General features: G+C 30.5%; 3 protein-coding genes across 4 annotated transcripts; 1 reads left to right on the forward strand and 2 right to left on the reverse strand.

Annotated features, from left to right (window-relative positions):
- Positions 1-473: 473 nt before the first annotated feature.
- On the reverse strand, positions 474-6,678 carry LOC146532137 (ribitol 5-phosphate transferase FKRP). The gene is made up of 6 exons (XM_085197754.1): positions 6,674-6,678; positions 5,912-6,158; positions 5,462-5,644; positions 4,774-4,946; positions 2,701-2,980; positions 474-2,597 (listed from the first exon to the last, which is right to left on the reverse strand). Exons 1-6 carry the CDS (start codon positions 6,676-6,678, stop codon positions 2,475-2,477), a joined length of 1,011 nt encoding a protein of 336 aa, XP_085053880.1. The 3' UTR covers positions 474-2,474.
- On the forward strand, positions 6,645-9,743 carry LOC146532138 (ATPase ASNA1 homolog). Its single transcript, XM_085197495.1, has 5 exons — positions 6,645-6,877; positions 6,955-7,060; positions 7,164-7,349; positions 7,831-7,968; positions 8,604-9,743. Exons 1-5 carry the CDS (start codon positions 6,759-6,761, stop codon positions 9,057-9,059), a joined length of 1,005 nt encoding a protein of 334 aa, XP_085053621.1. The 5' UTR covers positions 6,645-6,758; the 3' UTR covers positions 9,060-9,743.
- A 363-nt stretch (positions 9,744-10,106) lies between these two features.
- PIG-O (phosphatidylinositol glycan anchor biosynthesis class O) lies at positions 10,107-19,225 on the reverse strand. Of its 2 annotated transcripts, XM_085197492.1 has the most exons (10): positions 18,574-19,225; positions 18,366-18,495; positions 17,985-18,206; positions 17,733-17,759; positions 17,235-17,485; positions 16,830-16,981; positions 15,547-16,571; positions 15,201-15,392; positions 13,793-13,932; positions 10,107-13,194 (listed from the first exon to the last, which is right to left on the reverse strand). In XM_085197492.1, exons 1-10 carry the CDS (start codon positions 19,108-19,110, stop codon positions 13,021-13,023), a joined length of 2,850 nt encoding a protein of 949 aa, XP_085053618.1. In that variant the 5' UTR covers positions 19,111-19,225; the 3' UTR covers positions 10,107-13,020. The 2 variants fall into 2 exon arrangements, with proteins under 2 accessions (XP_085053618.1, XP_085053619.1); XM_085197493.1 differs by lacking the exon at positions 17,733-17,759 and having other exon boundaries at positions 18,574-19,224.
- Positions 19,226-19,681: the final 456 nt, after the last annotated feature.

Consider the following 19,681-nt stretch of genomic DNA (forward strand, 5'->3'; position numbering starts at 1 on the left):
AAATCAATAAATACTTTCAATTACCCTTTTAATATTAATAGATTTTAGTTATCATTATTTTTTATACATTTACATATTTTTGTTATTTCGTTGGGAGTACCGTACAACACCCTAAATGTCACCAATACATACGTTTAGGGGCCGTCCGATAATCATGTGATATTTTTTTTTGCATTTTTCTACCCCTTTCCTTTTACCCTATCCCTTTTATCCCTTTTACGGTGATACGTGGTAGGTTTAATAACAACCCAGCCCACCACCTCCCCTCTCCTTTTTTTCGGGCCTAACGTGTTAATAGACAGCCCTATAAAAGTAGCATTCATATTAATAATTTACTTTATATTTAAGTAACCTTTACAATTAAATCAATATATATGATAATGAGCAACTGTTATATACATTTTATAACTATTTTAATTTTCGTAATATATCTTGTCATATTATTTAGTATTCTTTTAGTTATTTAATTCTAGTAATTTAATACTATTGACCCTTATAATTATAAAAGCGACTGTGGAACACTGCATTAATATTAGATTAGGGAAATAATGTGATGTTTAAAGCATGAGCAGGAGTCATTCACACACTGTGTTAAAATATAGTCGAGAGACTCTAAAGTCAGCAGTTGATAGCTGCACAAATTTGATTTTAGGATTTCTCTTACTTTTGATTATTTTCTTCCCGGGTGAACTATGCGCAATGTTCGGAGAACCTAACATCAGGGTGGTCACAACTCGTCGGCTGTACTATACTCAATTAATTTATAGGAAACCTTGAGCATATTTAAGCAAATTGTACCGCTCTACGATATACATATACAAGCATAAATTTTACATAAAGTATATTGATATTATTCTGCCTAAAAAGCAGATAGACTCTAAAAACAAAACAAACCCCCATTCAAAATGGGAATTAATTAAAATTTATTTTAACAACACGATCACGACTAGCTTCATTGAGAGATCAATAAATATTTTTATTATTATATTTTTTTAACAAGCCTTAAATAAAATTGCTTAAAACATTGCTTCAAATTCACAATCACAAGAAATTTTATCTATTTTTTAATCTTAATACATTTTGTATTTTATATAATATCTACTTTAAATTTTCTTTAGCATGAAACATCTAGAAAATTATTTTGTGTGGGAAACCGAGTGTCCTGACACTAACACCCTCTGCCTGCTTTGCTATATGTGAGATATACCGTGGAGCTAAAAAAGTCCCTTACAAATCTTCAGATAAATAAAAACATGGCCAAAAATTTTAAATAAACCCACTTTTCATAAATGAGTGACTTATTGTTATTAAATATAAATAGAAGTAGTAAATATACATAAATAGAATATGAAAACAGCGTTCAAAAATTGAGATTACAGAAAGATCTTTAACTAAAAAGACTTATTCTATATAAAATATATTTTTCATTTAAATTATGTAAAAATAATGTTTTTATATGAAAGCTTATTTACATATAATCTAAATGAAAAATATTTAAAATGTACAAGTTATATAAATGCGTTAATAAGTTATACTTAACATTACTTTTTTTTATATTATATATTACAACTTATAATTCTATTTCTTTGGTGATGATAGCTTTAAATAATATAATACTAATATAAAGATATTTTTTCCTATTTTTACATTTAAATAAATACACAAGTGATTTAAATGTGTAATAAGTTATAATTAACATTATTTATTTATACTTTTATAACTAAAAAGCTTATTTTCTTTGGTGTCGAAAGCTCTTATTCTTCTAAGGTTTTTATAATTAGTGACTTTCAAAAAACCTAACGCTATTTTAGCAAAAATTGACTTTAGAGTAAAGATTTATAAATATAACATATATAATTATTATTAAGTTTAATATTCAATAATATCAAGGCACGACACTATTCGTTGACGTAGAATATTTTAAGTAAGTATGTTTATGAAAAAATCCTGATAAAAAAATATATTAAGAAAATTGTCATCGAAATTTAAGCAATGAAAATGAAATACTTGTTATTTTTACATAAAATATTTTTATATCCAAATGAAAAAGCCGCGGGTGAAGTCAATCTTTACTTTAAAGTTAATTTTAACATTCTAATGGCAGTATGTTTTGCTACAATAAATACTATTACGCAGATTGGTCATAAAGTGCCGCCATATTGTCGATTTATTTTTGTACTTTTGACTTAATTAAATATTAAAACAAACATCCAAGCATAATGTAATTAAAAAATCAGATATAAATTCAAACAAAGTAGAATAATAATGTTAACCTTATAAAAAAAATCGCAATTAATATATTAGGAAAACAGTTTTTTTATATAAAAAGAAAACCTATTATAGAATAATTTGAAATAAAAAATATATCTTTACTTCAAGTAAATACATATAGGATAATAATGTAAATAATAGTAATACATACAAATATTATACTCAAATGTTTCTTCAAAAAACATAACAAAATGTACAGGTTTTCACGGATAAATGAGTTTAGATCCAATTCTTACACTTCTTTCAACTGAATTTGGTCCTAATTTGATATCAAGAAAAGCGCGTGCGTCATTCGGTGCAGGAGCTTGACGGCCAACAAATTGTATCTGAAAAGATAATAATTGAAATAAATATAAATTATGGGATTGATTCCCACTATGGAACAAAGTAATTAACTTTCTTAAAATAAAAAGAAAAAAACTAAATCACCTGAGCAAGCGGATGGAGATGTCTTTCGGGGAATTCCCGTTGGTGAGCCAGAACCCAATCTGCGGGCCACATAGTACCATTTCTCGGTGTAAAAGGCAGAATTAGTACATACACCCTGTTCGTAGCTGAATATGCTACTCTATAATAATGTCCTTTGGTGGCCCGCTCCCATACATATCCGTCATTATCTGGCCCACCCCTTTGTAACCAGGACACCCTGGATACGTCAGCTGCGTGAATACCGACCTCAGCATATTCAACCCATGGTAACAAATCTCCACTGTGAAACAATATAAAGAAAAATTTAGAAATAGATTAATTATAATGAGAAATCATTTTTAATGAAATACATGAAACAACCAACTGGCCAATCAGTTTATTACCATAAACTGATTGGCCAGTTGGTTGTTTTGTAAAGTTGGAAGTATTGTTGCGTTAAGTAAGCCACTCAATACTCAATGGCTCCGCAATTTGGGGGAAAGGAAGTGCCTTAATGGGAACAGAGTGTCTTAACGCTAGATTCCCAGGTTCCTTCGCCTACCCTACTATGTGCAGGATACAATGTGGGGTTAAAATATTAATATATTTTTTTACATATTTCTTGCACTTTGACAATACATACATCTAACATAATAATAATATACAAAAAATGTTAATAGTCTAAAAATGTAAAGACTATTTAGTGCTTTTTTTCATTCATTCATTCAATTCATTCAGTGTAATGTCGATATAATAGAGCAGTCATTCCATGTTACATCCTATATCTTATAAAACAAAGTCGCTTTTTATGTCTGTCTGAACTTTCTAACTCTTCTTCTTCTAAACCACCCAACGGATTTGGATGCGGTTTTCACCATTATGTCGAGTATTTCTCAGGGAAGGTTTATATATAGTTTATTTTTTGTACATTCTTTTGTAAATTAACATAAATACGATAAATGTGTATAAAGTCCTACCCGCTGAGACACTTTGGCGCATGCGCTGCTTTAATGGTAAATACTACATGAAAAAAATGTACTAGAGTATTGTTCCTCTTAATAAGATCTACAAAAAAGTCCGCGAGAGCATATTTTTATCTTTTAAGGATAACGTGTAGTGATCATATTTCTGTCTAAAAATAGTAATTTCAATATATTTTTTATTGTGAGGGATATTTCTCCATAATGGTATTAATCCTTATCCTTTAAAATACTTTATTAAATTTCTACGTTAAACGAAGATAAAATTTGCTTTTTAAACTATTTCGAAATTGCGAATAGTTTTAGAGAAAAACGCATTTAATTGTTGACACATCACGCCGTTTACACATCAACTGTATCGAGTTGTGTTTCACTTATCCCTTACTCTCAGCATATAAATAAGTATATTAGTTACGTTGACCATTTAATGTAGATCAAAACTGTCTTTTCCGTTTTTCATTTTAATAAGTACTTTAGAAGTTGTTACAATATAAAAAAATCCTTGCTGCGAAACGCGCCTCGCGACGTTATGCTTATACAAGCGAGTCCGCCGCGCCCGCCTGCCTTACACGCATCGGTGGTTCAGTGGTAGAATGCTCGCCTGCCACGCGGGCAGCCCGGGTTCAATTCCCGGCCGATGCATTCTTTTTAATTTTCGTCACAGGCAGCCACGTAGTGCTTGCTTTTCTCTTCAGCATTAACCACAAGCTCGAAAAAAAAAAACCCGCCTGCCTTTATAGCAACGAAGATTTAGATGCGTTTGCACGTATTGGATAATTCGAGTTGAATGTATTATTTAATGTCATTTAACTATCTAAAAATAGTAATTTAAATATATTTTAATAAGTACTTGAAAAGATTAGTATCACAGATATAAAATTACGGTACCTACTAAAAAATCCTTGCTGTGTAAAACAATTGGAAAATCCTTATTGAAACTACGAAAATGCGGGTTGCATTAGGGTTTAATTAATTTTCACATTATCTTAAGTGATTTGCAAACATACATTATATGAATAATCCAGTAGTAAAAGCGGGCGAAGCCGCAATAGGGTCGCTAGTATTATACAAAACAAAATTATAAATAAAAAAAATATTATTTCAATTTACTTACTGTACAACAGCCCCTAATAATGATGTTGTTTCCAACCAACACCTTGCACCTGACTGAAGCAAAGCCCTTAACACATGAGCAGTAGTCCGCCTTATATTACGCAAGCAACATGGTGGTGTGTTACGTTTGGCTAAGACATATGAGGGGGTCCTCTGTACTGGTGGGAAGCAGCGCTAAAATATTAAATTGATTATATAGTAATATACATTTGTTGGGATCTAGATGGGTTTGGCAGTTTTCCAGCCTTTTGAGTTATTTGGTGCATGGGTTAATTTATGTTGTTTGTTGTTAATTTTTGTCGGCAAAAAGGTAAGGTCGGAGAAATTAAAGTTTCATATATTGCATATAGAGAAGGCAGAAAGAACCTAGTGTTAAGACACTTTGTTCTCCAGGCACCTTATATTTTATCAACCATGCTTGATTGTAAAAAAAAAAAAAAAAATTGTAAAGGTAAAATAACACCAAAATAATTTAAATTATAATATGCTTTAAAGGTATGCTTAAAACATTGTCACTCTAAGCAGAGTAAAACAATTTGGCCATTATCAGATGAGTAAAACTTATGCTACAGTGTTTGTGATAATGGAATGATTCTTAGCTGCAATGAAATATTGATCATAAAAATTGATATGGTGTATGAGCAGTGAGCATATAGACCCGAACCAATATTCATGTTTTATACAATTACCTGACTTTCTCTCTTACATCCAAACCATTGAAATCTTCCATCTTCTTTTATAATTGCTTTTACTCCAATATCTTTGTAAAGTGAGACACGATAATCTCTTAATCGTTTAGAAGCTTTTTGCTTTGAAGCTGGTGTTTTTAAAACACTTCTGCCGGCACTAAACTTGCCATCAAGTAATTGCACCTGAAAAATTATTAACATTTCTTAAGATTTTCTTTAGTTTCAAACTTTAACCTGCAACATAGAGTCAAGACACTCCATTTCCCACTTTCCACCCAAATTTCATGATTATTGCATATTGAGAGGCTTAAATTAAAGTATTGTTACTAGAGGGACGAAATGAAAATAATATTCATTAGCCTATGTGCAAATTGAACATATAACAGTTTTGAGTTGTTAACATTATCAAAATAATCTAATTATATTAAGTCTTGCTAAAACATTATATACCTTAATTTTTCTCACTGCAGTTTGAAGATATAGAGATTCAGGGAATGGTAAAATCAATGGCTTGGGCAAACTTTGCAATACTGCAGTTTTGATTAATAATGCATGTTGGCCCTGAACAGCATCACATAATTTCTTCGATGAATCCTTACTGTAGTGTAAGGTCCAATTGACATATGCCCATCTTATTTGTTGACAAATTATACGAGCATTACTAATTCCTACTGCTATGGCTTGTGAAGTATACAGCCTATATATATTAAATACATAATAAGGCTAATATTTACATTTTATTTTACATTTCTCAAAGTATATATTTAATATATTTATCAATTTGTCAATTTAAGGTACAGATAATATATCGTTAGCTTATTGGAATCTGTTTATTAAAATACACCAATATATAATTATAAACTATTTGATATAAAATTTTTGCATAAATATTCTTTATTATGTAAAATTGGTGTTTTATAAAATTGATATGAACGTTCAGCATATATTTAACACATATAATTCTGTTAGAGTTGACCATTTTTATAAACCAGACCTAGTTATAAGTATATTTGATCTACCTATATATTATTAATAGATTGATATTTTTAGCCAAAATTATAAGGGAAGGTAGCTATAAGCTTTTATATATTAAATAGTTAATATACCGTTCTGTATAGCGTACAATATACGGACCGATACAGTGCGATTTTATTATAATCTATGTCGCGTGTTGATTTTAAAATTTGAATAGCAATGTCATTTATTATATACGTCATTGTGCTTTCAGTTCAATAAAATATTTTGCCTTTGGTTTACTTGATTTCTTGTTTCCTTTAAATAAATTCTTGTAAAGATAATGGATGAAAATTGTGAATATGAACCTCTAGAACCGTCTTTAAAAAATGTAATAGAACAGAAATCTCTCCGATGGATTTTTGTAGGAGGGAAAGGTGGGGTTGGAAAAACTACATGCAGGTAAAATTCTTAATAAGTGATCGTATTTAATTATAGAAAACAAAGTAATTGCCACTTAACATTTCGTTTCTTTACAGTTGTAGTCTTGCTGTGCAGTTGTCTAAAGTCAGAGAATCTGTATTGATAATTTCTACAGATCCAGCTCATAACATTTCAGATGCTTTTGATCAAAAATTTTCTAAAGTATGTTACAACTAAATACATTAATTTATGATATGAAAGAACTATAATTTTAAAGTATTTACTTTTGACTTTTATTTTTTAAGTTTTTTAAACATTATTATAGGTGCCTACTAAAGTCAAAGGCTTTGATAATTTATTCGCCATGGAAATCGATCCTAATGTGGGCTTGAATGAGCTTCCAGAAGAATATTTTGAAGGAGAAACAGAAGCTATGAGGTTGGGTAAAGGGGTTATGCAAGAAATTGTTGGTGCATTCCCAGGTATAGATGAAGCGATGAGTTACGCTGAGGTAATATAACTTTATACCACTTTTACAATTTCAAACAATAACAATTATTATAAAGTTTTATAATAAGGCTGTAGCAAAGAGTATATTTAAAATATTATTCTGCCTTTTAGATCTTTCATTTTCTAAATATTGCAATAATATAAATATATACAAATAAACTTTAAATTTTGTAGTACACCAAATGTTTATATACTAAATGCTATGTGAATTGCAAATGTTATGAAATGAATGAATATTTTTTTTATTTTGTTAATTATTTCACAACAATAAAATAAATTACTTAAGCTCATTTCATATTCTGCTATATGGTACATAAATATTCTGTTTGTAGCTGAGCATATAAATAGATTAAATACCAGATAAGGTTCAAATATTTGTCACCAGCCTAATTTATTTTTTTTAAGTTGTATTAAAAATATTAATATATATAAAATACAAAAACTTTGTACACAAATATTAAATAGTCATATTATTGTTTTAGGTGATGAAACTGGTGAAAGGTATGAATTTTAGTACTGTAGTATTTGATACTGCACCTACAGGACACACATTGCGTTTGTTATCATTCCCTCAAGTTGTTGAAAAAGGTCTTGGTAAATTGATGCGTCTCAAATCCAAGGTACAGTATGATGTTAAATATTAGACATAAAATATATTTTAAAACAAAATTGTAATTTTAAAAAGGGCATTTTTATTTAATAGAATGAAAGAAATAAAAAAAATAGAAAGAAAGAAAAGAAATTGCTAAATTTAGATGTATAATTTATATTGTATGTTAGTTAATTCTATTTCTCCACTTTCTGGTAAAGAAACATAGGATTGTGTTCCACCACTCATTATGCCAAATGCAGTTGGAAAGAGTAATAGAACAGATTGTTTTCATACTAGGCTCTCTCTGCCTACCATGTATACAGCAGTGTAACAGTTACAAAATGAAAATCCCTTTAAACGAAACATTTAACAGCTTATATTTAAAGAGGAGTTGGGCTACCAAAATGTATAACATTTTTGGTAGCCCAACTCCATGGTCAGGAGTTGACTGAGGTGGCATCCATCTGTAATTTGACATAATTTTTATATCAAACTACCTCAGTCTACTTGCTCCAACAGACTACCGCAGAGTGGTAGAAACATTGGGTTTCCAAATTTTATAATAATATACTAAATATATGTGATTAATCCAGTTGAAGAGAATGTTTAAAATTTAAAATAATCTCGAAAATCAAAGATTTTATTTAGCATTCTCTATTTCAGGTAGCACCATTCATAAACCAAGTCGCAACACTTTTTGGAGTAGCCGAGTTTAACTCCGATATGTTCAGCAATAAAATGGATGAAATGCTGTCCGTTATCACACAAGTGAATACACAATTCAAAGATCCAAATCAAACAACATTTGTTTGCGTTTGCATTGCTGAGTTCCTCTCATTATATGAAACTGAAAGACTTGTACAAGAATTAACAAGATGTGGTATTGATACACATAACATTATTGTCAATCAGTTGCTGCTGCGTACATCAGCTCCATGTGATCTCTGTGCTGCGAGGCATAAAGTTCAAGAGAAATATTTAGAGCAAATAGCTGACTTATATGAGGATTTCCATGTGACCAAGTTGCCTTTATTGGACAAAGAAGTCCGGGGAGCGGATGCTGTTAATTCCTTTTCGGAATATTTAATTAAACCATATGAGCCACCAACACAACCCTAGTACATTGTTAGTTTAAGTTTAAAAGGGGTTAAGGTTATATTGAATGACAACTGTTACTGAAGGAAAATAAAAATTATCTATTTTTTACATTTTAAATGTATGATACCACACTAAGGATAAAAATATATTGTAGAAAATGTATAAAATTTTTAATGTACCTGAACTTGAACCTGCTCCTCTTGGAAATCATCTGACTAATAAGACAAACAATTTTTAAGACCTAACTACATTAAAAATTTTGTACTTTTTCTAAAATACTATTTAAATATTCTAAATCTAATAATTCAATACCAAGATTAACATTTGCAAATCGAGTGAAATCAATATGAATACCTATAGTTCAACAGAAAAATTATTGTATATCATACAATTATTTATTGCCAATATTTATGTAATATTTACATATTTATTAATATTCGTTTTACATATTCCTTTTAAAGAAATAATGTTGCATTAAAAAATAGTGCACTCTTAGAATCCCTGGTACATTTTACTAAACAATTAACTATAACTTAAATAGCAATAATAGTAATAAATAAAAATTATAGATAAAATATCTTATAAATAAAAAAATATTTAGAAAAATGTATATTGATTTATCATCATGCTTATACACCGTAATGTTTAAAAAAGTTATGTATTTATTTCAAATAAATATTTGCTATACCAAATTACTTACTTAAATCTACAAGCTTTTATTTACTTTCAACTGGTTTCGTAACCAATTTTTATTTCAGATAAAAGGAAACTAATATATATATTAATTTAAAATACTTGTGAAAAACAGTAATAATGTATTTTTTTGTTGCCCACTTTCCGCTCAAACCTCCCGTTGTGTGTTGGAAACGCGGAACACAAATATATCTTTCCATAGTGGGAATAAAACCTACAACCATCATTGTGTTCGCTGTCCCATTGAATTGAATGTTAAAATAATACAAAAAATAATTTTAAATAACTAGCTAATGTAACCATTGAAACAAATCTATTAGTTGGGTTCTATGACAATATAAATGTTATATTAGAAACTAATATATAAAACAAATATCAGTTCAAACTCTTTATTATTTCGTATTCAACGTACAAATATCTTAAATAATATCATAGTCTACATCTATCATGAAAAGATGAGGTCCATAACAATATAATAAATATTAAAATTATAAATTAACAACTGTATAATTCTGATAAAAAGCCCTAACATGGCAGTGTATGTAATATATTAAGCACTAATCAATACTACAACTACTTTACTTATTTTTCATTAAGCATATTATACAAAAACATAAGATATCTAAAACCCGTATCTATAAACCGCTCTCAACTTTGAGATCGATCTTGAGATGCCGTTTTCATCCATACATTTATAATTTATGAATGAAACAGGCAGAGTTGAGGGCGATTTATAAATATGGTCTTAAAGGCCATCAATAAATTACGACAAACGAGTTTCTGTCCTTCCTTCGACTCCTCCCCCATCCTTGTTTCAGCTGTACGCACATGTGAATCCCTACCTGGTGTAACGTCACATATTTATATATGCGATTTTACACTTAGAAATATTACATTAAAACATTACATAACGAAATTATATTTAAAAAAATATATATTTTCACTTCACTTTATGCCTATCCCCTCCGCCGCCCTTTTCGTCTGAAGTAATAAATAGATGGCACCTAATAAATAATTTAAACAGAGGGCACCAAAGCAGTAGTGATGTAATCCAATTTAATTGTCTAAGTGTATATTTTGCCACACTCATTAATAACTAATTCCAGTTAAACAAATAAATATTTTTAAGACCGAATAATTCTGAGAATTGAATAACGAGTATTGATCATAGATTTCAATTTGTGCAAAATTTTGTACTTTTTGCTTGAGTTGTTTGCCCACAAATATCTCAGAAACTAAATCAAATAGAAATTATCCTTTTTTATTTACATTGTATATTAGGGAACAATCCAAGTTTCATCCAAATCATTTCAATAGCTTTTGAGATAAATTACTCTGTTACCTAACTATCGATATATTTATATAGATATTGCCTTTTAGATAAAGAAACAATCTACGCCATGACTGTGCAATAAGTTCATTGTTCGTTTTAATCTTTAAATATAATTTTTTACACATTGTAATTTTAGGTCCACTTTTGTTTAAATTATTAGTATCTTAAATTGAACAAATTTTTTATAGATATTATGAACACAATAATGAAATATTTTTAATTGCTTTTACAGTAAGAAGCATTAGCCTACAATTTGTTTTAGAAGACATATTATGCTTGCCGCATGACATATAAAATACAATTGTACATTAACTAGCTAAGTAAATGCTAATAACCTATTTTTTAGCTTCACGCTATGGAGAAATTATTCACGTACAGAGAAACTGAGAACCTAGGTTCCGGTAAGACTCACGTTCCCCAATATCTGCCGAATGCCGCCGAGTGGCTTAACTCAACGCCGCAAAACATAAATACACAACACATAAATTATTGAATATGGAATCATTACTGCTGTTTAAAATGTTACCGACAAATATCAAAATTTATGGGTTTTATAAATATATTAACAGCATGAAAATGAGCCATTAGCAAGAATAATAGCATTAATTATTAAAAAAAAATCAAATATGATATTTGTCAGTTACACAAAAACAGGGTATCGATATAAATAGTAATAATATAATATAAAAATTTGGACAAAGCAATCGATTATAATTTAAATAGTGTACTATCAGTAATTTAAAATAAAGATGCATAAATAATTTATTTGTATAAAATTTATTAAAATAAACAATTTTAATTTATTATTGAAATAAATAAGTTAATTTCATAATACTTCAACAAATACTTCAGTCCCACTGTGATGGTGTTTGAGGATGGTTACTTATCATTTTGATTTATTAGCCTTATACATTTATTTTGTGAGAGTGATAATTACTAATATTTTTAATAATTCTAATATATGTACTTTAAATTTCTTATACTTTTTATTTATCTATAAATGCCTATGAGTACATTTTATAAGTTAATTTAGCATAAAAAATCCGCTTAATCTGATGATGATAATAATCATTAATAATATTTATATTTTTTGCAATCTAATATTTGTACAAAAAAAACAATAGACATAAACTTATTACATTATCTGGACCTTTGTGTAACTAGATTAGATAAATAATTGTTTAAATTTTTGAAAAAAAAACCCATTTCATCACTTATTATAAATATCTTTGCAAGCTTTTTTATTTATGTGTATTTTCAATTGGTACATTTCAATATCTATTATTTTGTTATTATATAAAATTATCAATTGTCATTAAACAATTTCATAATATTAGGCGCATCTTTTCATTATTTTTATTCTCGTCATTATCACGCTTAGTTTATTACGTTCAATCACGACATTGTTGGCATTGACTGGCTCGAAGGACCAACAAATTTTGTTAACTTTATATAATAACAATACAGACACAGATAAAAATACAAATTTAGTATTAAGAAATGTAGAATATAAGTAAAAAAATACAAAAGGTTTTCAAATATACCCATTAAATAATAAGAAAAAAATAAATCAATTGCCATATTTCTTTAGTTTAGTAGAAGTAAAAGGATTTTTTTTGCAGTAGATAAAAACCAAATTTAACAATATATTTTGAATATTTTTAACATATTTTTTTATTAACTCAAAAACATAATAATTTAATGGATTGTATCAAAACTATTTAAATCAATCAATCAATATTAAACTATTAATACAATTAGACCAATCTATTATTAAATAACAACCTTATTTCTTTGCACTTGCAACTTTTGGAAGCTTTGGTATAAGCAAAGTTAATATATAAAATAATATTAATTTACTTGATTTTAGAATAATAACTCATTATTAAAAAATATTTAATCAGTACAAAATAAACATTAAAACAGTCCATTATTATTTAAATAAAAAAATCAATGTCAACTAGATCTTATCTGGTTGGGTAGATGCCAGGCAGTGATAACAGCTCCGATAAGAGCACCGATAAGGGCGGCCACACACGAGCCCACTTCGAATAGCAGTTTTGGTGTGAACACACCCCATATCATAAGATGACGGCAGTGAATTGTTGCTGATAGTGCACATGCGAAAACCTGAAATATTAGAAATTTATTAAAAAATATATGTTGTTCTTATAAACAGGTGTGACTTTCTTTCTGTATTCTGCATATATTTAAAGACGTTCCTCACTTTCAGGGGGATGATTATGATACATGATTTCCCACTGAGGAGCGTGGCTATACGAAACCCTCATTCTCTTACCAGAGGCAGAAAATGGGAATAATTCTTTTCTTCGTGTGGGAATCGGGCCCGCAACATTCGGTTTTAGAGACACAACAAATAAATATCTCTTATAATTTATATTTTGCCAAATATCATTATGATTGATAATTTAGTTCATTATTTATGGTGTTTCGAACTTTGATCGGGGATAGCATAAGAATATACGAGAAATTATAAAACTCAAAGAATCAAATGGTTTAACATAACCACGATTCAACTGCGGCTTCGCCCGCTTTAACTTATTGTTATATTATAACCAAATTATTTACATACTACTTATGTAGAGATTTAACTTTAAATTTTGCAACGGACAGTTCAGTAGTTTTTGCGTGAAAATGGAACAAACATCCCTCCATCCTTACAAACGTTAACATTTACAATATTAATAGGATAACTGACAATACTCACTCTAATAGTGAAACACAATGCAAATTTCAAGCACAAAGAGAACACAGCAGCTAGTTGAGTCCGCGGCGCCAGCGTGGATGCGCCATTACGTCCCCATAAGGCCAATAGCGGTACAGTTACACCGAACATAAGAGGCATTCCTAAAAATGGAAATTATAATGTTAAATATATATTTTTTCAGGTTCACAATTTAATCTTCGTATAGCAGGGTAGGCAAATACCTAAGTCCGTATTTTTAAATCGCTCTCTAGTCTGAGATCAATCTTGAGGTACCGTTTTCGTTCATTGATATATTATTTATGAATGGAAACGGCATCTCAATCTCAGACTTGAGACCGGTTTATAAATATAGAACTTAGTGTATACTCTGTTCTCCACTGTCCGACCGAATTCGAGACATAGCGTGTTCAGAGGGGAGAAAAAGAAGTAATTATTTCCACTAGCGGTGATTGAACCAACAACTTCACGATGTAAAAATTATTTAGAAAGAGGCTGAAAAATAATTTGACACCCGACAAGTACGTCAAGACAATTTACATGGAAACAGGACCGAAACGGGTTAAAAAGAAATATTGTTACATTGATTTTTTTTATTTGTAGGTAAAATTAAAATAAGCGTTATGATTTTGGTCCAAATTATAATTCAGAATGAGCCTAGTCTTAAAACACGTTTAATAATTTCCGCTGAATTCTGGAGTCATTGCGTGTTTAGTGGGGGAACTCGACGCCGCTTTGCCTCGACAACAAAGCGAGGAAATGAAAATATCAAATATTTTAATTTCTCGAGGGGGAATCGAACCCATAACCTGTTGCGTTTTCAGTCACACTCCTGCGCCACAACTAAAAAAGATGAAAATTTCTTATTTTTTTCGTGACGGAAAAAGAAGAACGTCCCTTTTTCCTTACATTTATATTTATTTAATAAATTTGTCATTAACGAGATTCAATAGACGACCTCAGCTTGAAAAACAATTGTTACACACTAACCCGTTTAAATGATCAAAAGATTACAATGACGATAGCATTAGTAGCTGTTTGCTTGTTTGATAAGAAATAGTATTTAGATTAAATAAACTGTAGAAAGATAATGATGCGATATTTTCATCATAATATTATTTCAAAAAATATAATTTATAAATTAAATATTATACATGTTAAAACTATATACCTACATGAAAGAAACTGATTCTCTTCTTTTCAAGAAGCCCAACAAAACTAAAAAACTGTTAATTTTCTTGTAACTAATAATATTTAAGCTAAGCTAACAGCTTAATAACTATTGAGATAATAAAATATATATATTGAGGCCGGCTTGGCGCAGTGGTACAAGCATCTGACTGTATATGCGATAGTTGTGGGTTCCATCTCACTTGGGCTGTGGTTAGCTATAGATGAATACTATACTCACCAAACAAATATATAAACATAAGCAAAACAGATATAGCATTGCCAAAAGACAAATAGGTAGGATCTCCAGCGTGGAACACCGCGGCCCACCTCACGTGACCCAAAGTTGCATGGTGTCCAGTGCCATAGAAATGGTATGAGGCTAAAAGGGCCCATAGACATGCCATGCTTGAGTTACAACGGGTGGTTAACGCTGTAAGAAAAAGAATAAATTCAGGCTGGGCCGATTAAACTGATGACTTGTAACATAATAATAGGTGAAGTTTTGAAATCCTAGATGTATATAACTACGTTAAAAAAATAAAATGTGTCATAAATTAGTTATAAAACAAAAAACGTATACTTACAAAACTTCGTTGAGCCTTCAGTCTTCAACATAGACACTAGGTTCAATGCTAGGAACCCGGATATAAGCGCTAAACCTGCAGTTGGCGCAAACGCTGCCCCTAGCACTAACGTATTTGCTAAGTAAAATAATAATCCAGCCACAACTAACGGGAGTGTAGGCCCTTTGCCATCCCTTCTGACCAAAAGGGCTAACATGGTCAAAATAACAAGCCAAGCACCTCTCGCCAACATTTTCGACCTACTGGGTGACCCTAGCGATCCCCACCCTACGGCCCAATGGGCACACGCAAATATACCAGCTATGACAATCCCATAGCCCCTCCACTCAACATGGCGTCTAGCGACCGCTACAACTGCTGCTACGGAACCTAGTGCAAGAATTAGGGCAGCGCGAGACGCATTCCCCGAAGATATATTTCCTCCGTTTGTCCAACAGTCGCCCTGCTCTTCCCTACAGCCCCTATACGATCTCGTCAATCCCATAGCAACCCCAAAACCACCCCATAGCATCAAAGACTTCACGTTTCCAATATTCCAGGCCATAAAACCTAACACAGTTAAACACAAATAGGACAATGTAGCACCTTCCTCTATTATGTAACTATTCGATACTAAAATCACTGCTGACGCGAATAGGGCAGCTCGTGCGAAACGCTCGTAAAATTGAGAACGTCCTTCATACCAGCGTTGGGCGATACCATCCCAATGCATAATAACTAAAACACAAGTAATAGTCCCCGAAATTAATCCTGTGCTCAAGATTATCGCATGGTCTAAATCTTCAAGGATTTGGAAATAGAATCCTGTGTAGCATATAGCTATACAAACAGCCATGGATGTAAGTCCACAAGGAACAAAAGAACTGGCGAAAACGAGAGGAATATGTTCAACTGGAATACCCTCGGTTATTATCCAGTTGAAGAATACTGCTAAAAGAAGTAACAATAGAGCCCTAAGCATTGATAAAGAATCGAATTCAACCCAGACTTCTCTGAAAACTCCTCGTATGCTGTCCATTAGTGTCCTGTAACAAAAAAGTTAAATAAAAAACATCTTCAAAAATAAAAAATAATTTATATAAACATGTCGGAACATATGTATTATAAGAAAAATGGAGCATCTATGTTGTCCTAGTAATTCCTAAACATAGTTTAATGTTTCAAGTAATTATGTTTCACATTGAATTAGTTGAATTTAATTATTATAAGTATTGTAATTTACACCAATATTTAATAAAATGTTAATATCAACAAATATGTACTCTATAACTATGTTGACTTACCTTACATTAGCTATATACATTTTTAATTCTTCATCAGTCTCTACACTGCTTGCCTTATCTAACTGGCTCCTGGTAGCATTGATTAACAAAGCTAGTTTATCTAACGAAATTTGTTGAGACTCTTCACCATATCTAACCATATACTCTGATACCTAAAAGAAAATTGAAGATTAATTCAAATAATTTTACATTTAATATGTTTGGGAAAAATATAATTCAAACAATATTACATTAGCTATCTTCTGTAAGCATGATGATTTTGGGTTTCTCTCTAACTTGGGGGAATAAATTATTTTTATGTTCCCACACTAGCAATTGCAGCAATAAGTTCTTCCCCTCAACACAGTGTTTGTAAATTCAGACAAATAGCAGAGAATGGAATGTCATAATGATTTAAAGGCTTACCTGTTTCAAATTATTGGTCAAATGCAATAAAGTATGAGAGACTGGCATATTGGGTAGAATGGAAAACAGTAGATTTCCAAGAGATGGTGCAGGAGGTGGTCTTCCTAATGCTGCACTAAGAGTGGGGGCCAAATCTGTTTGTTGAACTTCCTTGCCAGTGAGCCTGTCGGTGTCATCCCCATAAAAATCTGAGTTAGCATATGCAAACAATGCTGCCGTACGCTCAGCCTTGCTTTCACCACCATGGTCTCCTGTTTAAAGAAAAACTTTAGTAAATTAGTTATTACAATATTTAAATTATACTCATACACACAATAAATATGCATGTAGTTATTTATATTTTAATGAATTAAAAATATATGATATAAAAAATACATATTCAAATGAAAGTAATGATACTACATTAAGGGTTTTTTCTAACTAGAATTTCCAAAAAAATAAAATTTTATGAAAATAAAGAACATTTCAAATCTAATATATTACAAGATTAATACAAACCGTCTGAACCATTCCATTCTTGTATGTCTAGAACAATATGGGATACTTTTTAAATTATTTAAAGGCTCTTTAAACAGTTACATATATTATTTAATGATATTTTTCCTTTTTACCCTGCTGATGATCTGAATCAGATCAGATATACCACTACACCCCGATAGCTTCAAAATATGTGAGAATGTCTGAACTATTTCAGATAAGTATAATATGGATAATAAAATCAAGACATTTCTAACTAAATATACCAAATACCTGTCTCAGTCATGCCATGGTCACCAACAACATAAAGAATTGTATTAGATGGAAGCATTTTAATAAATTTCTCAATTCTTGTGTTAGTTTCATCCAGTTTCCTTGCCATTTCGGGATGATTGGGTCCATATCTGTGACCTGCATGGTCCACTCCCAGATAATGGGCAACAAGTATATCCCAATCAGTTTTTTTTAATTCACTAAATATTTTTGAGTCCACTTCTATTGAGGAAATATAAAATATTAATAACTAATAATAAAACTATAAGAACAGAATATCTCAGATATTTTAATTTATTATTAGTTTTCATAACAAGAATGTAAATAAAGTTTGAAAATCAGCAATTGGGTACGGAATATAAATTATAATATCTACCATACCATTATCAACAGTATCTAAGTCCCATGTATGAAATGAATACAGAGCATGAGATCGAAGCCATCTCCCTGGCATTAAGCGAGCCCAGGTATCATCTCCCAACAGGACAGCCTTTCTCCCTCCTTTAATTATCTATAAAGGTAAGAAAATAATTTGTAGATAAAAAAATATATACACTAAGCTTATTGACCTATAACTTTTGATTCTTACTTGATCTATAACATTATCTTCTTGCATTTCAATAGCAGCAAAATTTGAGCTAACATCAACAAAAGTTGGAAGTGAACCGGTGACAAATGCCTTAATTCGTTGCAGTGTCGTCGTGGGCGGATCTGCCATAAATCTAAAAATCCGCGCGCGCTTTGGCCAACGTTCCACTGTGTCCTTTATAACTGGCATGCGGTTTTGGTAATATAAAGGTATTTCAAGTTTATCGTTAAATTCAGTAAAATCATATCGCAAGGCGTCTACTAGGATAAGTACAACTCTATTATGATTCGGAGCACATGCGAGCGACCAGCTAGGATTAGACAAAATTTTTCTGACTTTATTATCCTCAGTACATTCTACATTTTCATTGTTTTTTTCTTGTCCATTACAAACAATATTATTTAATGGTGTACATTCTGATATATCACTTAAAGTTTTACGGGATAAAAGGAATCCCTGACCGAACATAAGAACAGCCGATAGTGTTAGATAACAAAACCAAACTAGGTACAAAATAAAATTCCATTTTTCTTTCATATTTTAAGATTTATAAAAGAATTTAAATAAAAAAGAACTGTTAAAAATAACATGAAAACAATCTAACCACCCTACTCATCGTGAACCCCACCAATCCAATGATCATAACCATAAACCAAATCTAAGCCTCTTTATGTCATTTTTGACAATTCGAGAGGAATTTTGTGAAAAATTGTATCAAGATCAAAATAATATTTTTAAAGATTTTTATTGTATTAGCCTTTGTAATTTCTATAAAATGTGTCATTAAAAATATTAATATTTAGTGCATATAGCTTTATAATGGAGTCATTTAGAAACTGATAGTAGAAGTGATTTTGATCGATTCAGTTTATTCGATTGATATATTGATGGTACTACAATTCTTCTCCTTTTTTTTCACCTTCACGCTGTATCCTGCTCGTGCAGGGTATGCATGGGGAGCTTAGTTTTAAGACACTCTGTTCCCCATTTTTCACAATTCTGGAGGCATTGCGTGATGAGTGGTGGAACTCAACACCGCGATTTGCCTCGACACCAAAGAGTTTGTACAAAAGAAAATTTCCACCCATATAAGAGTTTTACGCCGTAA

The sequence above is a fragment of the Heliconius melpomene genome, chromosome 14 (genome assembly GCF_056956725.1).
Source record: "Heliconius melpomene rosina isolate 202511_hmr_F chromosome 14, ASM5695672v1, whole genome shotgun sequence".
NCBI lineage: Eukaryota > Metazoa > Arthropoda > Insecta > Lepidoptera > Nymphalidae > Heliconius > Heliconius melpomene.